General features: G+C 38.5%; 1 protein-coding gene across 1 annotated transcript; it reads left to right on the top strand.

The window, feature by feature from the left end:
• Positions 1–839: 839 nt before the first annotated feature.
• LOC143890931 (protein neprosin-like) lies at positions 840–11946 on the top strand. Its single transcript, XM_077395603.1, has 9 exons — positions 840–866; positions 2691–2738; positions 6003–6362; positions 6498–6584; positions 6728–6949; positions 8636–8785; positions 8982–9035; positions 9159–9296; positions 11569–11946. Exons 1-9 carry the CDS (start codon positions 840–842, stop codon positions 11944–11946), a joined length of 1464 nt encoding a protein of 487 aa, XP_077251718.1.
• The last annotated feature ends 9024 nt before the right edge of the window (positions 11947–20970 follow it).

Genomic DNA, 20970 nt, shown 5'->3' with positions numbered 1-20970 from the left:
AATAATTTCTTTTTTGAAGATTTGACAATTTTTATTTTGAAAGGTTTGATTGGACTTGGGATAAAGATCCCACACTACCTACGTACCTCGTATAAGATGATCAAGCCAACGTAGTTCGGAAACAGACTCTCCTAACTACTCTCCTAATGACCCATGTCTATTCAGATATTTTTGAATTTTATATTTCAATGTTTTTAGATTTTTAAATATTTTCAAGTGTTTTTGTTCTTTTGAAAATGTTTTAACCCTTTCAGCTAAAGAGAACCTATAAGACCACATCCCATGATCCACAGCCTGGCGGAGTGTCAACGCTAAGGACAGAATCCCTAGAACTAAAGGGGAACTCCTATCTAAAGGACAGACTCCTATACTATGTAAGGGTAGGACAGACTCCTATCATCTATAGGCGTAAGATAGACTCATGTATTCTGCAAAGGTTGGAAAAAATCCTATACTTTGCAAGGGTTGGACAGAATCCCATGACTTTATGAAAAGTAGGACAGAATCCTAACTCCTTATGACGGTAGGACTGATTTCTGAAAGACTGACTCTCTGGCTAAGGACAAACTCCTATGCTAAAGGGTAGATTCCTAGTCTAATGGCCGACTCCTAACCTATAAGCGCTAAGGGGAGTGCTAACTATACTAAAGCAAGTCTCCTAGAAGAAGAGGAGACAAAGGAGGGTGCTTGTGAGACTGGACAAGTCTCCTAGATACAGAGGTGGGCTTCAAGTATCCCTATCATTGCCCTTGCAATGATAAATAGGGATAAGAAAAGTAAGATCTATGTTAGTCTTTAACTTAGTAGGGGCTCTAATAATGAGGCAAGACATGCTTCCTATGGGTTCACTCTCTAACACGACTAAGGTGACCTCCCTAAGGGTAGGCTCTAAATGAGGCTTGTCTCCAAAGGAGAATTACCTTGATGAAACATAGCTTGTCTCCTAGTGAGGGCTCTAGATGACTCTTTCATTGCCCTTGCAATGAATAGGCTACTAATGTCTATAGGTATCTAAAAAGCTAGGCTAGTCTGATAAATAAAGAGGGGAGTGCTACTAGGACCGAGCAAGTCCCCTAAGGATGGGGGCTTGGGATGACTCCTTCATTGCCCTTGCAATGATGTCCTGTCAAATGGAAACTAAAAAAACTATGATATTCTTATTAATAAAAACCAGTAGACTTCATGTCATTAATAGATATTGCACATACTAGCAATACTTATCATGATCATCTTTTATGAGATTATTAACAAAACGCATATCGTCAAGCCTTGGTCCCTTCTTAAAAATTTCGATATTAGTGGTTGAAGCTTGAACAGACATAATTATTGAAAAGAAAATTAAGTTTTTGTAGCATTAACTTCTTAAAATGCACAGTATGTCCAAGATAAAGCAAGCTCTTACACCTATTACCCAAAACTTATATGATCAATATAAAAATAGATGATACTTAAAAACATCAGTGTGATCATCAGTTTCTTTTATCCCCTGAGAAATTAAACATGCAGACCAAAGTGCTCCCATCAAAAATAACATTTCCTTCTCAAAACTAAAAATTAGATATAAATAGAATTCATCAACTACTTTGTTCCCAAAAAAAAAAATGAATAGAATGAGGTTTGCACTGTTATACTACCATGAAGAGCAATTTATCTAAACAAATGTAACCCAAGGGTGAACATGAAGCTTTAGGTAGAAAAAAATTTATTACCATTGAAGTTACTGCTGGAAATAGTTTATTTCATGTGGGGGTTAAGACAAGTGAGATATTAACTAGGATAATAAGATACCTTGCTATAAAAAAACTGGAAGGGTTACTTTTATACCACTGAATAGGGTGAAGGCACCACAAATAAGTTTTCCATACACTTCTGACCTGATATCTCTATTAAAGAAACTGATATTCTCTCCCCATTATAAGTCAGCTTTTGCACAAGTGTTTGGTAGAACAGCAGTATGTTGAAACTTGTATGTGGCCATAAAGGTTACTCGAACTGATGGCTTAGATTATATCACTATGAAGGATGGTCAGGTGAGTAAGAAGGACAGCATAACAACGAGATATCATGATGATAAGCATCCCAAGCTGAAGTTTATGAGAGTTATTTGGCAGAATGCAAAGTCCATCAACACGAAGGGAGTGGAACTTGAGAAAATTAGAAATTCTCTTCAAAGTATAGATCAGAAAATTTACTCGACTGGTTAGAGAACAACAACGAATGGAAGCTCAGTAGAGCCATTACAAATCAGAGCTAGAACAGCTTAAACAAGATATATCTAATGCTAATGAGTAGAAGGTATACCTTTATAAAGCTCTAGAGAGAAGGGAAAATTGCTTGGGAATGCCCGTAATCAAATTGATTATCTAAATGCTGAAATGGCAATGAAATGAGCTACAAGACTATATGAACAGAAACTGAAACCAGAAAAGGAGACCTTGAGACCAATCTATCAACAAACCTTGTAATGTGACAATAAGAGTTGGAATTTTCTAGAAGATTTTTCTCAAATAACGGAAGGTTTTGTATAACTGTCAAAAGACTAATACACGCCAAAAATATACATGCTATTTTAAAAAAATCGAAACACAACAGCAATGATTTAGCCACTCCAACTCTACTGGTATTGGCATTCACCTGTTCAGGTGATTTCTCAATCTTTTCCTCTTTCATGGTTAATTTCTTTTTAAAAGAAACTTTTGATATTATTGCTGCTCATACCAGTTGACATAATGACTTATGTGTAGATAAAAAAAAAATGGAGATCATGCACCAAACAGCCCCACACAGTCAAGTTAATTTCTCACTATGTTGTACAAAAACAAACTGATGACAAAATCAAATACTGGTGAGTGATGACAACCTTAACTCAAATGAGAACCCTAAAATCATGAAGAAGCTTTTTAGAAATCCAAAACTGAAACCTGAACTCAAGTGGGATGGTTCAAATCATTAGGGAATAAACAAACAGGTTTAAAACAGAGAGTGGTAGAAGGTCATCACAGAAGGAGTGAGCATCAAGATAATTGTATCAGGGAACATGAGAAGAAATAAGCTAACCAAATAAACCCCTATGAATGAGAAAAAAAATATTGACATAACCATATTCCATTATATACACAAACCTAATTAGGCTTTTAATGCTTAAATAACTGCCAAGGGAGTCAATATAGTTCTCTAGAAGCAACTACATTAGTATAATATTATTATCTAAACATAACCACTTACATCAAGAAATGAATCCTACAATCTGTGCATGTAATCACACCAACTCACTCTTTATAACCAAATAGATCAGGAGTAACCTCAATGACAACAGATAGATCGGTACACTTATCAAAACAGGGAAATCCCATGAGGCTTTAGCAAAGGAATAATTGAGCACGTTATTTAAGGAGCCATGTTACCATAACAAACATTGAGATGCTATAACCTTAGCATAACTTGGGACAACGTAAGAGAATAGAATAACAACTGTGTCACCTAAAAGAATGTCTAGAAAACATAATCCAAACCCTTTTGAGTTAATTGATACGGAACATTTTGAAAATAATGCATATATTCTGTTAACTGAACCTGACACAAGTGTCTAATGAAAAAAGATGCGTATATCACATGAAAGCTTCAAATACACATATATCAGTAGGAACTCTAAAAACATAGGAATTAATGACCACTAGCCATGTATTAAAGATAAACTATAAGAAGCTAAATTACAGGTGAGTTAAATGATTGTCCTAAAGACAATGACCTGAATAATAGACGTAAAACATATGTATTCATCCACTTATGCAATAGTCATTTGAAAATACAGATGATCCATAAGCTTGGGGGCTTTAAAACCTTCCTAAAAAAATCAGAATTTAAACCAAAGAAGCAGGTGAATCTAAGGGTTATATAGGAAAATGAACTAAAGGACAAACAAAATGTTCATTTTCTTCTTCTTTTTTAAACACAGACACCAAAACATTGGATCAATAGAAATTTGAACAAATTAGACTCATCATGGATTCCCTAAAGAAATCAGTAATGTGTAATACTAATGGAAGTATTCGAAGTGTCTCTGTGCATCTATGATACATGCAGCTGAAATGACAGAAGCAACTCAATTTAATGCATTCCTCAAGGAATAGTATGATTAATGTAACCACTCCCCTTATTACAATCATTTTCTTAAACCAGTCTCATAAAAATACCAAACCAGAGAACAACAATGGCCAAAACAATCCCCTAGTCACCACTTCTAAAAACTGATCTAAGTACACATGGAAAACTGATCCTAAATAATGAATCCAAATTAATGAGAAAATACCAGAAATTATCATCAAGATTCTATTCTATATCTGGATTATAAAAACAAGTGAATGATGAACCTGAGCAATCAAAAGCTAAGCTCTAACCTGGAAAAAGAAGCTTACAAAGGAACTAGCCAACCGGGACATGGCCGGAATCCGGCAATGGTGCGATCGGAGAAGATGAAGTGAGGGAAGGGTTTTGGGATTATTTTTTTTTCTCTCTCTCTCCCGAGAAGGAACGAAAATGAGAAAATTCAAGACATTTCTTGACTTCTATTTATCGGAGTATATGCTAATATTATGCCCCTAAAGTTCAAATGACACCCCCATTTTATAATATTTCAACTTGTCTTGGTAAATAAGGGTGGTCCATGGGGGGAGAATGTCTAATGAAAAATTAGAATGGTTATTTAACCCTTTAGTTGCCCAGGGACAACCCTTCTATAACACCTTAATCTAACTAGAGCACATCCAAACCGGATAAGTCACTCCCCTCTTTCTACACTATATTACACTTAGGGGTGCAACTCGGGTGGGTCGGGTTCGGGTTGAGGCCAACCGGAACCCAACCCGACCAACCATTTACTCAACCCGAACATGACCCGACCCAAGTTCCAACCTGACGAGGTTCAACCAGACCCGACCTGAGGAACCCTTTTTGCCAACCCAACCCGAGATTTTAAGCTTATAAAATATAAAAAATATTAAAAATGTCGGGTTGAACTCGGGTCAGGTTGTCCAAGCCCTCAACCCGAACCCGAAGTCAACCCAAACCCGAACCCGAACCCGACCCGAACTCAACCCAACCCGACTTTTTCCCGGGTTGAACCCAACGGGTTTGGGTTGAGCCCACCCAAGTTGCACCCCTAATTACACTATACAACAACCTACACTCGTTCGCTAGGCAGACCCCGACGGATTTTAATGAAATATTAGAGGGACCTACCTAGGATCCTAACATACCACAAGATGAAATTTGGGACACTAATACACTAGTTTAAAAGGTTTTCATTTAAAAACAAAAATTTAGGGTTCGGTCAAAATTGGGTGTCTACAATAGGGCATGGGTTTCGACCATCATGCTAGTGCCTACTTCATAATAGAATGAGAATGAAAGAAGGATTTTAGCTCTGTGATTGAGGATGACTCCCCATCTCTCGCAACTTGGTAAAATAGTATTTCATGGAAAAAAATTCATGATTGCCAAAAACAGCCCAAGTTGAATATTTTTCTTTCATATTTTGGTCTTATGGCATTTGAGTGACTCCAAATATTTTTTTTGGCCAGGGATTTCAAAGATCATGCGGACAATATTCCTTATGAGTCCCACCTCGCAGGTATCCAGTGATGGTTGCGACGGCAATAATTATGTTTTTGGGGGTGTTCTTTATCTACTTTGCCGCTAAGTATCGGGATCGACTCGTGGGTGCCTATAACAGTGCGAGGAGTTGAGTGTTTAATTTATTTAGATAAATTTGAAGAAATACGGAAATAAAGATGGTAAATCTATTATATACTTTAAGTTAAGTTGTTTGATTTTGAAGGTCATTCAATTTTTGTTAGAGTCATCCAAGAAGACAAGAACATCATCCTCCCTTTGCAACTTGTAAATTTGATTTGTTATTTTAGCTTATTCAATTTACGTCATGGGCCTCCAAGAAGACATGCATCTCAGGAAAAGGGAGCGAAGAAATCACTTTCCAACTATAAATACTCTCTTGTACCCTCTCTCCCTCAAACCATCTCAAAATCCTAGAAAACATACACTCGTTTAGAAAGAAGCAGAGTAAAAAAAAAATGAAGAAAACAGGGTTAGCCATATGGGTGTTGGTGGGGTTAGTCATGGCTCAGCTGATGGTGGAGCCGAGCGAAGCCCTTACCTGCAGCGAGATTGCAACAGCGTTGAATCAGTGTGTGAGTTACTTGAATGGAACGATTCCAAAGCCACTTTCGAACTGCTGTGATGGTGTTAGAAAGGTGAAATCATCGGCTGTATCGACGGCTGACAAGCGCGCGGCTTGCAAATGCATAAAGCAAACCGCAGCCAGCTTCCGCGACATCAAAGATAGGGTGTAAGGTTTAGTTTGATGGTGGCTGTATTTTTTTCATATATATATATATATAGAGAGAGAGAGAGAGAGAGAGAGAGAGAGATTGTATTGGTAAGATGATATCGAAATTGATGGATATTTGTATTTTTTTCAGGCTGAATATGGGCAGATCTTTGATTGTGTTGATATCAACAAACAACCTGCTTTTGATCATCCGTTATTAAGGAATCATAAGATCAAGGTCGTTTCTTATATTTTTTGTAGTTTTTGTCTTACAGTTTCAAGTGATATGTTATATGTGAGACTAGGTGTTCATTTCCAAATAGAACATATTCTTTCATTACAATGTAAATATAGGGATGAAAATTTTACATTGCGATGCAGATGAGTCCAAGTTCTCTTCCAAAAGTGATTGAGGTCAAAGAACATTCTTCAATAGCCGTATCTTTAGGGATAGAGCTCATGGACGGAGGGTGCCCTCTAAGAACAGTTCCTATCATAAGGATTGGAAAGGAAGCCCTAACTAGGGCTAAATCTGCCACAAATTTTGGAAAACGATATTCTTCAAATGCTGAGACTCTTTCAAATGATCAACCCAATAATCGTGTACGTCACATTTCGTCTCATATAATTTTATTATAAACTTTTTTATGAATCGGATAATTTGTTTTTATGAGAGTTCAATCATTATTCAAATAATTGGAAACATGATTTGGAATTGAGGTAAGTATGTGTGGCCTACTCGCTCAATACTCAATATAAACTCGAGTGCATGTTTCTATCAAAGCTTGGATATTTTAAAATTTGTGTACATTTTCTATAAAATCGTATTAAAAATTTGTATGTATTACCCAAGAAAATAAGTGACCTCAATTTTTTTTAAAGTTCAGTCAATATGGATGATTTATAAGTCAACTTTCCGATTCTTCTTACTACATAATAAGTTTCTATTATTTTTGTTGTGAGGAAGATGAACCTATTTCTAGAAAATTTAGCTGCTAGAAAGACACGGATGCAAGCCTCCCCTAGGCTTCTTGGACTAAGGATCGGGAGAGTGATAGACACACACTCAATCGCTCAATAATTTGGATATAGGGAAGCAGATTTGCGCAAGTTGAGTAAAATTAGCTTATCTCCTTCGATATGGGTTGGAATGACCTGATTCCAAAGCCAAAATTTCAAGGACTCAAAGATCAATAACTTTGGTGAAGAAACTTTTCTCAGAAAAGAACTGCAAATTACTCGAAAGTATGCTGGAAGTGGGATGTCCAGCAAAGATTACATTCAGGGTAAAGATAACAACTTCAATGCATACTCTTCTAGGTTGCCAAGGTAGAGTGGTAACATCAATTCTTCTAGATTGATGGTTACAACTCTTCAAGGATACAAACAATAGGGGAAAGCTCCTAATCTTCAAGGAAGGAGTGAAACTCTTCTAGGTTTCAAGGTTGAACTCTACAAGGTTCAAGGGAAAATGCTCATGGCAAATTTTCATCAATATTCAGCTAAAAACATCACTACAGATGTTTGCTGGACTTTTATAGAGAAAATACAATAGAAAAGACATTCAAGATAGCCCACTAACTATTTTAGGGACTTACGTTCATCATTAATAGCTTAGGAATTCAAAACACATTAATTAGTCAAAGTCCTACAGAAACAATCTACTAAAATGGTCATAACTTTCCAACTACTTGGCCAAATGAAGACCATAAATATCCTTCGGAAACATAACTCAAAGATCTACAACTTCTTAGTTTAATATTTTCCATGACTCATCCATCTAAGGTCTAAATTCGTGCTTCAAAACCGACCAGAATCATTATGACGAGAATGCAACTAGATGAGGCCCGAATTAGCATGTCCATGATCTTGGGCTTGAGATGGCCTTTATGCTTGGTGGATTCAACTTGGGCTTGGTCCTTATGTTGGGCTTGAACGCGGGCCGATCTTCTCACTTGCTTGGGATGGTTCATGTGAGCTTCAAATTTCTCAGCCGCATGGGTGTGGGCTGCATCAGACACCCTTATTTCATTTAGTTCTATAACACTCCCCCCTTTTGCACAAATAAAATTCAATGAAATTCAATAAGAAGTTTTCAATGACAAGAATATCCTTTTTCTTTATTAAATGAAAAATATAGTCATATTTTAATAAATGTGGAAACATTAAGATGATTGTTTTGCTTAATCCTAAAACAAACATGTGTAGTATATAGATTATTTTATTATATAATGCCTCTGTGTATAAAAAAAAGGTTATTGACTCACAAATTTTATTTATTACTCACAGTTTGCAACGCAAACGTCATACAAGGGAAAATTTTACGGAACAAGAGCAGACCTCAATGTATGGGAGCCAACAGTTATAGGCAACCAAACTAGTTATTCTTATATGGCTGTTATGGATGTGTCGCAGGTTGGAATAGCGGTTGGATGGGCTGTAAGTTATCTAATTCAACCTTCATCTGCTAATATCTAATACTTGATCTGTGATCTGCATCATTCTCATATGGTCCTTTATGCGTTTGGTTGTTTCTTAACAAATAACATGACCGATGTTGTGGGATCAATTGCATTAATTAGGTAAGACGACTAATAATATTGTATTCTTATTTTCAAGTTTTTAAAATGTGTAGGTAGATCATAAATTATACAATGACTTTCGCCCTCATTTAAGTTCGACCTGGACGGTATGCTTGAAAAGTAACTTAATCTTGTGTCATCTAAATTAATATAAATTTGTTATTAGAATGCTACTGATTTCATCTTTGTTTTTTTTTTTTTTTTTTTTTTCCGGTTTACCTACACCACAGAATGGTAAAACACGATGCGAAGATATTCTCTGCCCAGGTTTCGTACAAGTTTCTCCAGACATACCGCTAGGAGCTGCTTTTAAAACGATTTCATCCTATAATGGAACCCAATATTCCTTAGCACTCGCTGTATACAAGGTAATTTTGAATTCCTTTACCTTCAATCAGAAAGGATGCATTTTTCTGAAAAAAATAAGAAGAAGAGCGGGACTTGTAACTAGAGTTAATTGTTAAATTACATATGTTATATTTTTCTTTGGAACAATATGAGCATGCAGATTTAGGTCTCACTTGATGAAACTATAAGTGTACGTAGGTATTACTTCTTCAAACATATTTATCTTCTAGGCTTCTCTCTCTCTCTCTCTCTCTCTCTCTCTCTCTCTCTCTCTCTCTCTCTCTCTCTCTCTCTCTCTCTCTCTCTCTCTCTCTCTCTCTCTCACACACACACACACACACACACACATCAAAATTCTTATCCTCCAATTTGTTGCCTTTGAAATTTATCAGGAAAGGCTACAAATTTAAGGCTTAAATAGAATTGTCCCATGTGTTGGCTTTTTGTATTTGACCCATCCATAGCAAGCACTTACATATCACAAGATTCCCAAACTTGTACATTTTCCCTCTCATATTTCCTTTAGAAAAAATGAGTACATGCAACATCATATAATTGCCCCTTTATGCTGTAAGAAGGAATTGACTATACGGGCCCACCCACTTGACATGTCAGTATAACTATTACTCTTGGTTACTTATATCTCACAAGACACTGTGGTATCGCGCAACCTGACCATCCCTCTATATGCGCCATCTCCCATGTTGTTTGACTCATCAAACATGTTCATTCTATAGGACCCAACAAAGGTAAGGTGTCCCTATGAAATAATCTCCATAGGATCGTGGTATCTGTTGATTTGTGGATCGAGTTTTAGAATGGACGGCTAGAAAGTGGGCTTCTACCGATCGAGTGGTTAGGATGATTGTATGGAGATGGTTTGTTAGGAACACCCTATCTATGCGAGGTTCTATGGAATGAATGGGTTGGACGAGTCAAACAACATGGAGATGGAGATGGTGTGTTTATAGTGGCTTGCTCACGCTAAGCCATAGCTCATAAACCTCGCCCCTATATATATATATATATATATATATATATATATATATATGAGGAAAATGATTGTGAGCTTGAAGCTCATATAGCTTATATGAGCTTGAGGGCCCAAACACATGTGGGCCCACATTGTTAGGATGATCCAAAGCATTCATTTGAAAGGCCCTTACATAGATAGGATGCGTACAAAAAATCAGCTTCATAGGATCATCCTAACCCATCCAAATGTGGAGGGTAAAATGGACAGACACCGTTTGCCACAAATTTGCCCATTTTTGCCCTCCACTTTTGGAAGGGTTAGGATGATCCAATGGATCTGATTTTTGGTACACATCCTATCTATGATGGGGCCTTGCAAATGAATGGTTTGGATCACCACAAAAAATGTGGTGTTTGGACTCTCAAGCTCATATAAGCTATATGAGCTTCAAGCTCACAATCATTTTCCTCTATATATATATATATATATATATATATATATATATATATATATATATATATATATATATATATATATATATATATATAGAGAGAGAGAGAGAGAGAGAGAGAGAGGAAAATGATTGTGCGCTCGACCGCACCAAGCTTAGGTGCGGTCGAGGGCCCAAAACTCATGTGGGCCCACATTGTTAGGATGGTCCAAAGCATTCATTTGCAAGGCCCCATCATAGATAGGGTGTGTACAAAAAATCAGCTCCATAGGATCATCCTAACCCATCCAAAAATGGAGGGCAAAATGGACAGACACCGTTTGCCACAAATCTGCCAATTTTTGCCCTCAACTTTTGGAGGGGTTAGGATGATCCAATGGAGCTGATTTTTTGTACACACCCTATATATGATGAGGCCTTGCAAATGAATAGTTTTGATCACCACCAAACTTGTGGGACCCATGTGTTTAAGCCCTCGACCGCATCAAAGCTTAGGTGCGGTCAACCGCACACTCCTTTTCCTCATATATATATATATATATGGAATTTGCTAGCGTCCATCACAGAAGGCATTTCGTGGATGGGCTGTTGCATGTGAGAGCAGCAACTTAGGCTCACTTTTCAGCAGATTTTTCCTTCATTCATGAGGTGGCTATTTTCAATGCAACAGCCCATCCTTGAAATGCCTTCTGTGATGGACGCTAGCAAATCCGTGTGTGTGTGCGCGTGCGTGGGAACAGCTTAAAGGGATTTTCCACTATTTTAGAGTGAAGGGAGTTGTATCTTGTGAATCATTCCTTCTAACTTTAGATATTGATTCTTTTATTTTAAATACTTTTTTGTTTAATGTTCTATTTAATCGTAGGATCCCGTGACCAAAGATTGGTGGTTATTATTTGGAAACGATAATAAGAAGGTAGGTTACTGGCCAAATGCTCTCTTCTCTTCCACGTTCACTGATCATGCTACTATTGTTCAATGGAGTGGGGGAGTTTCCAACGCTGGCATTGAACCATGGCCTCAGATGGGGAGTGGCCATTTTGCAGATGAAGGATTTAAGCATGCAAGTTATGTGGGACAAATGAAGTATATACAGGAAAATGGTGATACTCAAGATGTCGACCATTTTCGGCTTTCCGTTCAAGAATCTGCCCCCAAATGCTATACTGTTAAACCCATTGACAGTGAGAGTTATCCTACCGTTCATTCTTTCTTTTTTGGGGGACCCGGGGGAAATTGCTAGAATCAGTTAGATCGCTTCTTTGGAGGACTACCTATGTCCATGTCGGTATTTATACTTATGTACTCCCGACATTTTAAGCAAATAATAACATGAGTTTAGTTACTATACTCGTCCTTGCTTATATATTTTAAGCAAATAATTTTTCTTCACTTAAATTTCCATTGATCATATTTCACTTAAATACCACTTTCTATTTAAACCTACACTCAAAACTAGACCTGGCAAAAACTGACCCGTGCCCGCGGGTCGACCTGGCCTACCCGCAAATTTGCCGGCACGGGTTGGAATTTTCATGACCCGTGAAAGTCGACCCGTGGGTCACCCAACCCTCCAAAACATGGGTCGGGTTGGGTTAACCCCGCGGGTACTCGCGGGTTTTGGGGATTTTTTTTTGTGTAATTTTTTTTTATTTAAAAAGATGAAAAAACCAAAGGTCAAGAAGATCAAAAGCCAAAACAAAGGGAGTTAGGGATTTCTCTTTTATGCCTTTTTAGACTTAGGGAGTTAGGGTTTCCCATTTCTGTAACAGAAGAGAAGTGAAGAAGAGAAACTGAAGAAGACACCTTCGATCCAGCCACCATCCGAGCCGCCGGCTATTATATCTACCTCCGACCAACCTCCTTGCCGCCGGCCAACACCATTACCGCCGGCCCCCACCCCACCACTAGATCCAAACCATTTATTTACTTATTACAGTCATTTTTTATTTGTCTTACAGCCATGATTCTTTATTAGCACCAGTCCCTGCCCCTTGAAGCTTTTCAGAAGAAATAGAACTTCACCTTGAGATTACCTTTTCTGTAAAAAAAAAAAATTAACTTCACCTTGAGATTGACATTGCCTCAATCTATCAAGTTCTTTTTTTGAATGGTACTTTGCAAGTTCAGTTCTCCAGGTTTATCCTTTCTCAATCTATCAAGATCTTTACTCACCAAAAAAAAAAGTTCTTCACTCATCAAAGTAAATGATTTTTGGAAAAAATTGCGGGTGACCCGCGGGTCGACCCGAACCACCCGCATTGGGTACGGGTCACCTGGTTGTTGACCCGTAGGAATGCGGGTCATCTTGACCCGCAACCTGCGTGACCCGCGCGTCAACCCGACCCGACCCACCCAAGCCAGCTCAACTCAAAACCAAAATATAAAAAATTTAGCACTTCTCTCTCCATCTATGAACTGCAACTATTTCTTGTTTACATTCTGACTTTCTCAAACAGAATGAATCAGAGGGTGATTTGTCGGCAGATGCTCAGGCTTCAGTCGGTTCCAAGGACGGGGACGTAGTGGAGCTCGTCGTCATAGAAGATGGTGGTAAAAAATTGTAAGGAATTTAACCAGGTAGAACTCACCCCTAAAAGCTAGCTGTTAGAGGGAGGGTGCACATTCCCTTATATAACCCATCCCCATCCACGAGACGGCAATGTGGGACTATTTGCTTTTGAATGGAACCCCAACAATCTGCCCCTCCACGAAGAAGCAACGTGGACAATCTCGCCCCTCCATGTGGCGACAACGTGGGAACCATGAGATACTTCCCCGAGGGCATTCCCTCCCACGGAGGCAAACCGGGGTTACCGTGCCCTGAGCTCTGATACCATTTGTAGGGAATTTAACCGGGTAGAACTCACCCCTAAAAGCTAGGCGTTGAGGGGACGGTGCCCAAATCCTTATAAGCCCATCCACATCCTTCCACTTATCTGATGTGGGATCTTTGCTTTCACGTGGAGCCCCCAACAATCTTCCCCCTCCACGTGGAAGCAACGCTGACAATCTCGCCCCTCCACGAGATGGCAATGTGGGAACCACGAGATAACTACACCCGGGATTCTGAGATCTTCGCTGAGAAACATTTCTGCCCTCGGAGGCAAACTGGGGTTACCACGCCCTGAGCTCTGACACCATTTGAACTTACGCCTAAAAGCTAGTTGTTGGAGGGAGTGTGCCCATTCCCTTATAACCCATCCCCATCCATTTCACTTATCCGATGTGGGACTATTTGCTTTTGCGTGGAACCCCAACAAAAATTCCAGTGAAAACAATCATAATATCCTTAATATGTATTTTTCACTTATCTTAAACTTAAGCCCTAATTGTATACCATGAAAGCAGGACCTAGGACACTCTTGTGGACAGTTCGAGTCAAGATAGATCATGACCCAGACATAGAAAATAGGATCCGATAAGGGATATGAACAGAGCATCGTGACCAAGACATAGGTAGATCTGATTCGAAGTTGATCCATTGACACTCTAATTGCAGAGGAATTTTTTATGTGATACTTCTCTGATCAAGTTGTTTCAACTAGGTATTTATGTTCAAAATTTTTCCAAGAATTTTTGCCTGACTCTATTATAAAGAATACATCAGATAACTGATTACTAAGAAAGTCATCTCTTTTTCTCTTCTCTGATCTGTTGACACTCTGATGGACAGTCCTCGTCTAAGGTCTCAATTCCGTTTTGTTTGCCGCTTCGTTTTGGTCGATGGAAAGCATCGTTTTAGTGTTTTTCAGTTCTAGAGTCGGATAGAAATATTGAATTTTAGAGACACTGACCTGTTTCGTATTCGGGGTTGTCTTTTGCCTATTGATACACAGTTGCATGTCTTCTTTGCATGTTAACAGTTATCTTTCTCTTAAAAAAATGTGTAACGAAAGAGTGACATGTAATCACTCCATAGGATTGTTTGCAAGATTGGAAAAACAAGTTTGTCACTGTGTCGCAAATAACTTTTTTTATTCAAATTTTGAAATTTATATTGAATATCAAACTCTTGCCTTAACCTGGGAAGATTTCCATAGCTAGTAAGCAAATTTCACCTAATAGAGAATTCTAAGCAAAAATAAGATGAAAGGGGGCTCCCATTGGTTGCTATCACCGGTATGCGTTTATTGCTCTTTGATTTTTAGATTTTTCGGTTATGTTATAAATAAAATACAATTTGGTCATAGCAACTAAGGATTTAAATTTCGGTTTCGAGGGTACTTTTGGACCTAGCCCAAATCGAAATTTTAGCCGAAATCCCCATTTTGGTCATGCGAAATTTGGTAAAGACAGACGAAATCAAATCCCCTTTTTTGGGCCAAAATTTCAGTAATTTCGGCTGAAATTTAGGAAAGGAATAAAAACAGATTTTTTTTAAAAAAAATTTCGTTGAAATTGACAAAATTTCTGAGATTTCTACAGAAGTCGGTGGCAACTTTTGTTAAACTAGCAAGAGAGTTTTTATATGATGCCAAGATTTAAAAAAAAATGGAAATGAGCTGTGAGAAAGTTATTATATTTCCCCAAAAGCTCTCACGAGTCACGAGTCACGAGTCAATTAGAAGGAAAAGACAGCTGGGTTTGTGAAATTATCAAAATGTGGTTGTGCTAATAACATTTTCCATGATAAATTCCCTTTTCTTTACATGGGACAGTGTACGTCTCAATCAGGCCCGTTGAATCTTTCCCACCCGAGGTAAATCAGCCTTCCTGCAATAATGCATTGGTGCTGGCTGTCTCAAGAAAAAAATAGCGTCAGATATATCACTACCCTAAAAAAACAAGGGTTTTGCTAAAATCCATAGCGCATTGGAAATGATATTTTACACATCTTTTGATAATAAATTCACAAAATATGAGTGTTTTTATGAAACAATGTGTAAAATGATTATAAATCATATCCAATGCACTTTAAACCAAAAGAACTATGAAGTTTTTCATTTAAAATCACTAAAATACCCTTTTCCTAAAAACACTTTCCAGGTTAGTGGTGTGGGTTTCATTTTAAGGAACACGAGTATGCAAGGATAGTGAGTGAATCATTCTAGGATATCCAAAGAAAATAAGCAAAAAATCATAGACACAGAGAGGGGAACGGGGTAGGACAGGAAACTAGGGTTTCTAGAGTTTAAACTGGTTTTCTTAGGAAAACAGTATTTTAGTCTTTTTTCTCTCAAAAACTTTAGTTTAATGGTAGTTTCTTATTTCTTAATTTAAAGCTTGGCGAGATGGTTATTTTGACAAAGTTAACTTGAGAACTTTTCCAAAGTATGAGTATGAAAGTCGTCAAATCGTACGTGAGTTTTTGGCCATGGCATTTCCACTACAAGTACTCTAAGGTAGGTTTGGTTATAGGTCCATTTTGTGGTGCTAAAAAGTTGGTGGGCCCAATTATTTGTGTCTCCAATCCCATAATATCAAGGTGGCAAGCGGGCCGTGCAGGCCCGCGGCCCGGCAAGGCAAGGCACGCCACGGGCCGTGCCGGCACGGCACGAATAGCTACAGTGAGCGTGCCGTGCCGGCCCGGCACGAAGTCGCGAGCTGTGCCGGGCCTGGTTGGGTGGCCCAGCGGGCCGGCACGGCACGGCCCGTTTGCCAAGGCACAGCATGGCCCAGCACGGCACGGCCCGCAAGCCCGGTTCCAATTTAGAAAATGCATTTTTTTAGGAAAACACAAAAATACCCCCAAAAGTTGTTTTAAACGGCTACTTTGTGGGGTATTTTCGTCCAAAACATATATTTTCATAAAATCTTGAATTAACCACCCCAACAACTCTTTTTTGGGGGGTATTTTGGAATTTTCATTGTTTAAATCTTTTCCATTCCCTAAATACCCTCCCCAACAACTCTTTTTTGTGGATATTTAACTAAAGGCATATGATTTCTCCGGGTACCTAAAATAGAACCATTAATTGCTTCATAGATCATTCGCGGGGTTGCATTTGATTGCTAACCACCTGGTTATCTAACGTCAGATGGAAGATCAAGATCCTTCACATATGGGGCCCACTATGTAATAGTGGGCGTAGCTTCATATAGAAGCTCCAGTTCATGTTGATGTGTCTCCATCGAAGCATCTGCCATTTCCACTACAATTAACACAAAATGATAGAGGAGGAGGAAGAGAGTGCAATGTTTGAAAATGATGTAAAACAGAAGAGAGAAAATGTGGAAATAAGAAATATTATAAAGGGAGGCAGAAGAGAGCGGGATAGACTAGAAGAGAGAGAGAGAGAGAGAGGCAGAAGAAGAAGAATTCATGAGGTAAGTTTTACTTATTGTTGGATTATAAGGACCATTTGTCTTATCATGCTTGGTCCATGAACAAAGTTGCGAGGTATGTTTTACTTCTTTTTCTGTAGTTTATTTCTATTGACATTCCTTAAATAATTATGTTTTTGCCGCTAAGTATCGGGATCAACTCATGAGTGCCTACAAGGTGATAAAATTGCCCACGATCCAGTATTCAGCAGTAACAATGCGAGAAGTCGATTGTTCAATTTGTTTGGATAAATTTGAAGAAATACACAGGAAATAAAGACGGTGATTCTATTATATACTTTAACTTAAGCTGTTTGATTTTGAAGGTCATTCAATTTTTGTCAGGGTCATCCAAGAAGACAAGAACTATAGAGAAAGACGGCTTTCACAACACCGGAAAATCCTCTTCTCAAATAGTGAAACCAAAGTTTACACTAGCCCAAGAACAACAACCAAAGTAGAAGAAGAACAATGCCCAAAAAAGATGTGCTTCAATATATGAGAGAACAACAAAACGTACAAGATAAAGAACACAAAAAGAAGAAAGTTTCAAGAGGAAAGCTTGCACACAAGAGAGCTTCAATGAAGCTTCAATGAAGGTCTAGGTGGTGGAGAATCTCTACAAAAGTGAAGTAATGAGAATAAGCTTGGTCAAGGAAAGTAAAGAGAAGTAATAGCTTTGGTAGGTGGTAGTGGGTATGGGAAAGTGGTGTCTTAAATGCTTAGGGAAGTAGTGGGTTTGGAGTTCCAAGTAAGGGTTTGAATTTGAAATAGGTAGGTAGTAGGAAAAGTTGTAGCAAACATGTGTGACTCACACATGTGCAAGTTAGGCAAAAAGACCAACATGCCCATGGACACAAAAGTACAATTTTGTCCTCACTACATCACTCAAAATAAAAATAAAATAAAGCTACCCAAAAAATACACTTTAAAATTTAACACTCCCCCTTAAAGTGATTTTTTGGAAACTACTACAAGCTTACCCCGAAGTAGCTGAAATGGTCCTTTGGAAAGTGACTTGGTAAAGATGTCGGCAATGTTCTCTTTGCTCCTCACTTCCGCTACACCAATTGTACCATCTAACACCTTTTCACGAATAAAATGATGCTTGATCTCAATATGCTTTGTTTTTGCATGACAAACCGGATTTGTGGCAAGTTTGAGTGCACTTTGGTTGTCACCAAGAATAGTCATCGCCTTGTGAATAGGTAAATGAACATCTTCAATTAACCGCCCCAACCAAACACATTCTTGAGACGCAAGAGCGGTGACCTTATATTCCGCTTCCGTTGTTGAAAGAGACACCGAATCTTGTTTCTTACTACACCAAGAAACCCCGCCGATTCACACAAAAACACATAACCGGAAGTAAATCTCCGATCATCCAAGTTCCCTCCATAATCGGCATCGGTAAATCCATTCAACATAAAATCAACTCCTCTCTTGTAAAGTAACCCAAAGTCAAGGGCAGAATTCACATACTTCAAAATCCTCTTTGCCGCCTCCAAGTGTGGTTTCCGTGGCGCTTGCATATAGCGATTAACAAGCCCAACGGAAAAAAAAATATCGGGTCTTGTGATAGTCAAGTAGATAAGACTACCCACAAGAGCACGATATGGCCGTGCATCCGGAAGAAGCTTGCCTTCTCCCCGCCTTACCTTTATGTTGGGATCAAGAGGAGTAGATGATCTTTTACTTTGATTCATCCCAAATCTTCCAACTAATTTCTCCGCATAGCCTTTTTGAGAAACTAGCACATCATCCTTCAAGATCTCCACCTCCAAGCCAAGAAAGTGACTTAGCTCTCCCAAGTCCTTCATCTCAAAACGAATAGATAGCTCCACCCTTAGCTTTGCAACCTCAACATCATTGTTGCCGGTAACTATCATGTCGTTGACGTAAAGAAGCACAATAACAAGCAAGCATTTGTCTTTCTTCACAAATAAACTAGAATCGGAGTTAGATACAAAATAACCACAAAATTGTAAGTATTCGACAATCTTACCATATGTGGACCCCGATCCGAGGACAAGTGCGAAGGACACGAGATCCTCTGCAATCCTCAAAGATCTCCATAATGTGAAGGAGAGCTCTACCAAGGAACTCTCGAAACGGTGCCACCCTCATAGCATAGCACGAGTGGCGATATAAAAAGAAAGAGATATGTCTTGATCCGGAGCCAAAGCTCGAAACCAAGACATACCCAAAATGAACTCAGAGTCGCCATCCATGGATAGGCCATGGAACCCCAAAGTCAACTCCTCTGTGCAATGGATAACCAGAAATATATATGGGCTCGTGCCTGATTATGAATGGGGAAGGTCCGAAGAACACCCCCAATTCGCCCTAGTGCGAACACTTGGTCTCTTATGCCATTTTTTATTAACTCCAAAGAATTTTGGGTGAAAATCATCTAAAATGGAAACAAAATATCTCCTGAAAGACGTCTACCTAATCATGCATGACCAGGGGATGAAATAATAAGCACATACCAAATAAATGGAAGAAGTGTCACCTAGTCACAACTAGGTTATGAGTGACATGCCTAATGGGTGTCTAAGTTCTGGTGGACAAACACATGCATGCTACAGCTAAAGGTATAAAGTCTGTACAAGAAAGTAAGAAAACATAGCAAAACACACAATCATAACAAATCCTAAGACTCTAATGATTAAGCCCGAGTCCTCGGATGGTCTGATGTTCATCTAAAGAAGCCTACGTATCCCCGCCTCCGCAAGAATCAGAGCAACGTAGTTCTTCGCGCCTATTCTAAGCTATGATGCCTAAGACACCTAGACCTCTATCCTAGACTCGATCTAAAAAACCGGACCAGTTATTAAAGTTTCTTGTACGATTATTTAAATTCCAGTGAATTGTGGATTTTAGGACACCCTATATGCCCTAACTAAATGCAGATTAGCCCTAAGCTAATGCAGGTGGTTCCTACAACCTATGTGTAACTAGGCTGTGTTTCCTAAGGAAAATAAAGGGTGGACTAACGTATCCTACTCTAGTCATCACTCGGCGATGTGGATCGCCGACTGACCGGACAGAGGCGTTCCTATAACTCTAGGACAGACCCTAACTCTAAAACAAGCACACAACAAACAAACAATCAAACACCCTATAAAAAAGAAACTCCTAACTCTAAAACTCTCTATCTAGGAGAAACTCCTAACTTTAGAGGAAGATCTTTTGAAAACAAGGTTTTAAAGGTTTTTGAAGAAGGTTTAAAATATTATTTATAAAAAGTTTGGCTGGACTTGGGATATAAATCCCAAGCTGCACTACGTACATCGTGGAAGAGGATCAAGCCAACGTAGTTCGAAGTCGAACACTCCTAACTACCATTAAAACTTAACACTTTAGATTTTTTTTAAAGTTTTCGAATGTTTTTTATGTTTTAAATTTCTAAAGTTTTTGAGTTTTAAGTATTTTAACATGTTTTTGGGATTTTTAAATGTTTCAAATGATTTTTAGATTTTAAAAGCTTTTCTAGAGCTTTTGGATTTTAAATTTCTGATTTCACCCTTTTGGTCAAAGACCTAAGGGAAAATGCGAAGCAACACCCTAGGGCCAAACCCTAGGGCCAACAGGGGAAACCCCTAAACCGAAAAAGCTAATGTCAAAGATACCGAAAACAATCTAAGGTTCTAAACAAACAAAGCTCTAGTGAGACTATGCCAGTCTCTAATAAAGAAGAGGTAACAACTCTTAAAGGAGAAATTCCTAACTAATAATGCCAAGGAGATGAACAAAAAAGTCTAAGGCTATCTAATAATACCATGAAAAGATGAATGAGTCAAAGACTCTCTGATAATATCGCTAAAGGACGAGTGAGTAAAAGACTCCATAACAAGGACAAATGAGTCAAAGACTCTCTAATAATACTGCTAAGCAGGACAACTGAGTCAAAGACTCCCTACTAAGGACAAATGAGTCAAAGACTCTCTAATAACTGTCTGAACAAGACAACTGAGTCAAAGACTCCCTAATAAGG

Source organism: Tasmannia lanceolata, unplaced genomic scaffold, assembly GCF_043159265.1.
Source record: "Tasmannia lanceolata isolate RefF3 unplaced genomic scaffold, GAP_Taslan_0.1 ptg000013l, whole genome shotgun sequence".
Taxonomy (NCBI): domain Eukaryota; kingdom Viridiplantae; phylum Streptophyta; class Magnoliopsida; order Canellales; family Winteraceae; genus Tasmannia; species Tasmannia lanceolata.
This window is presented reverse-complemented; position numbering and strand designations above follow the sequence as displayed.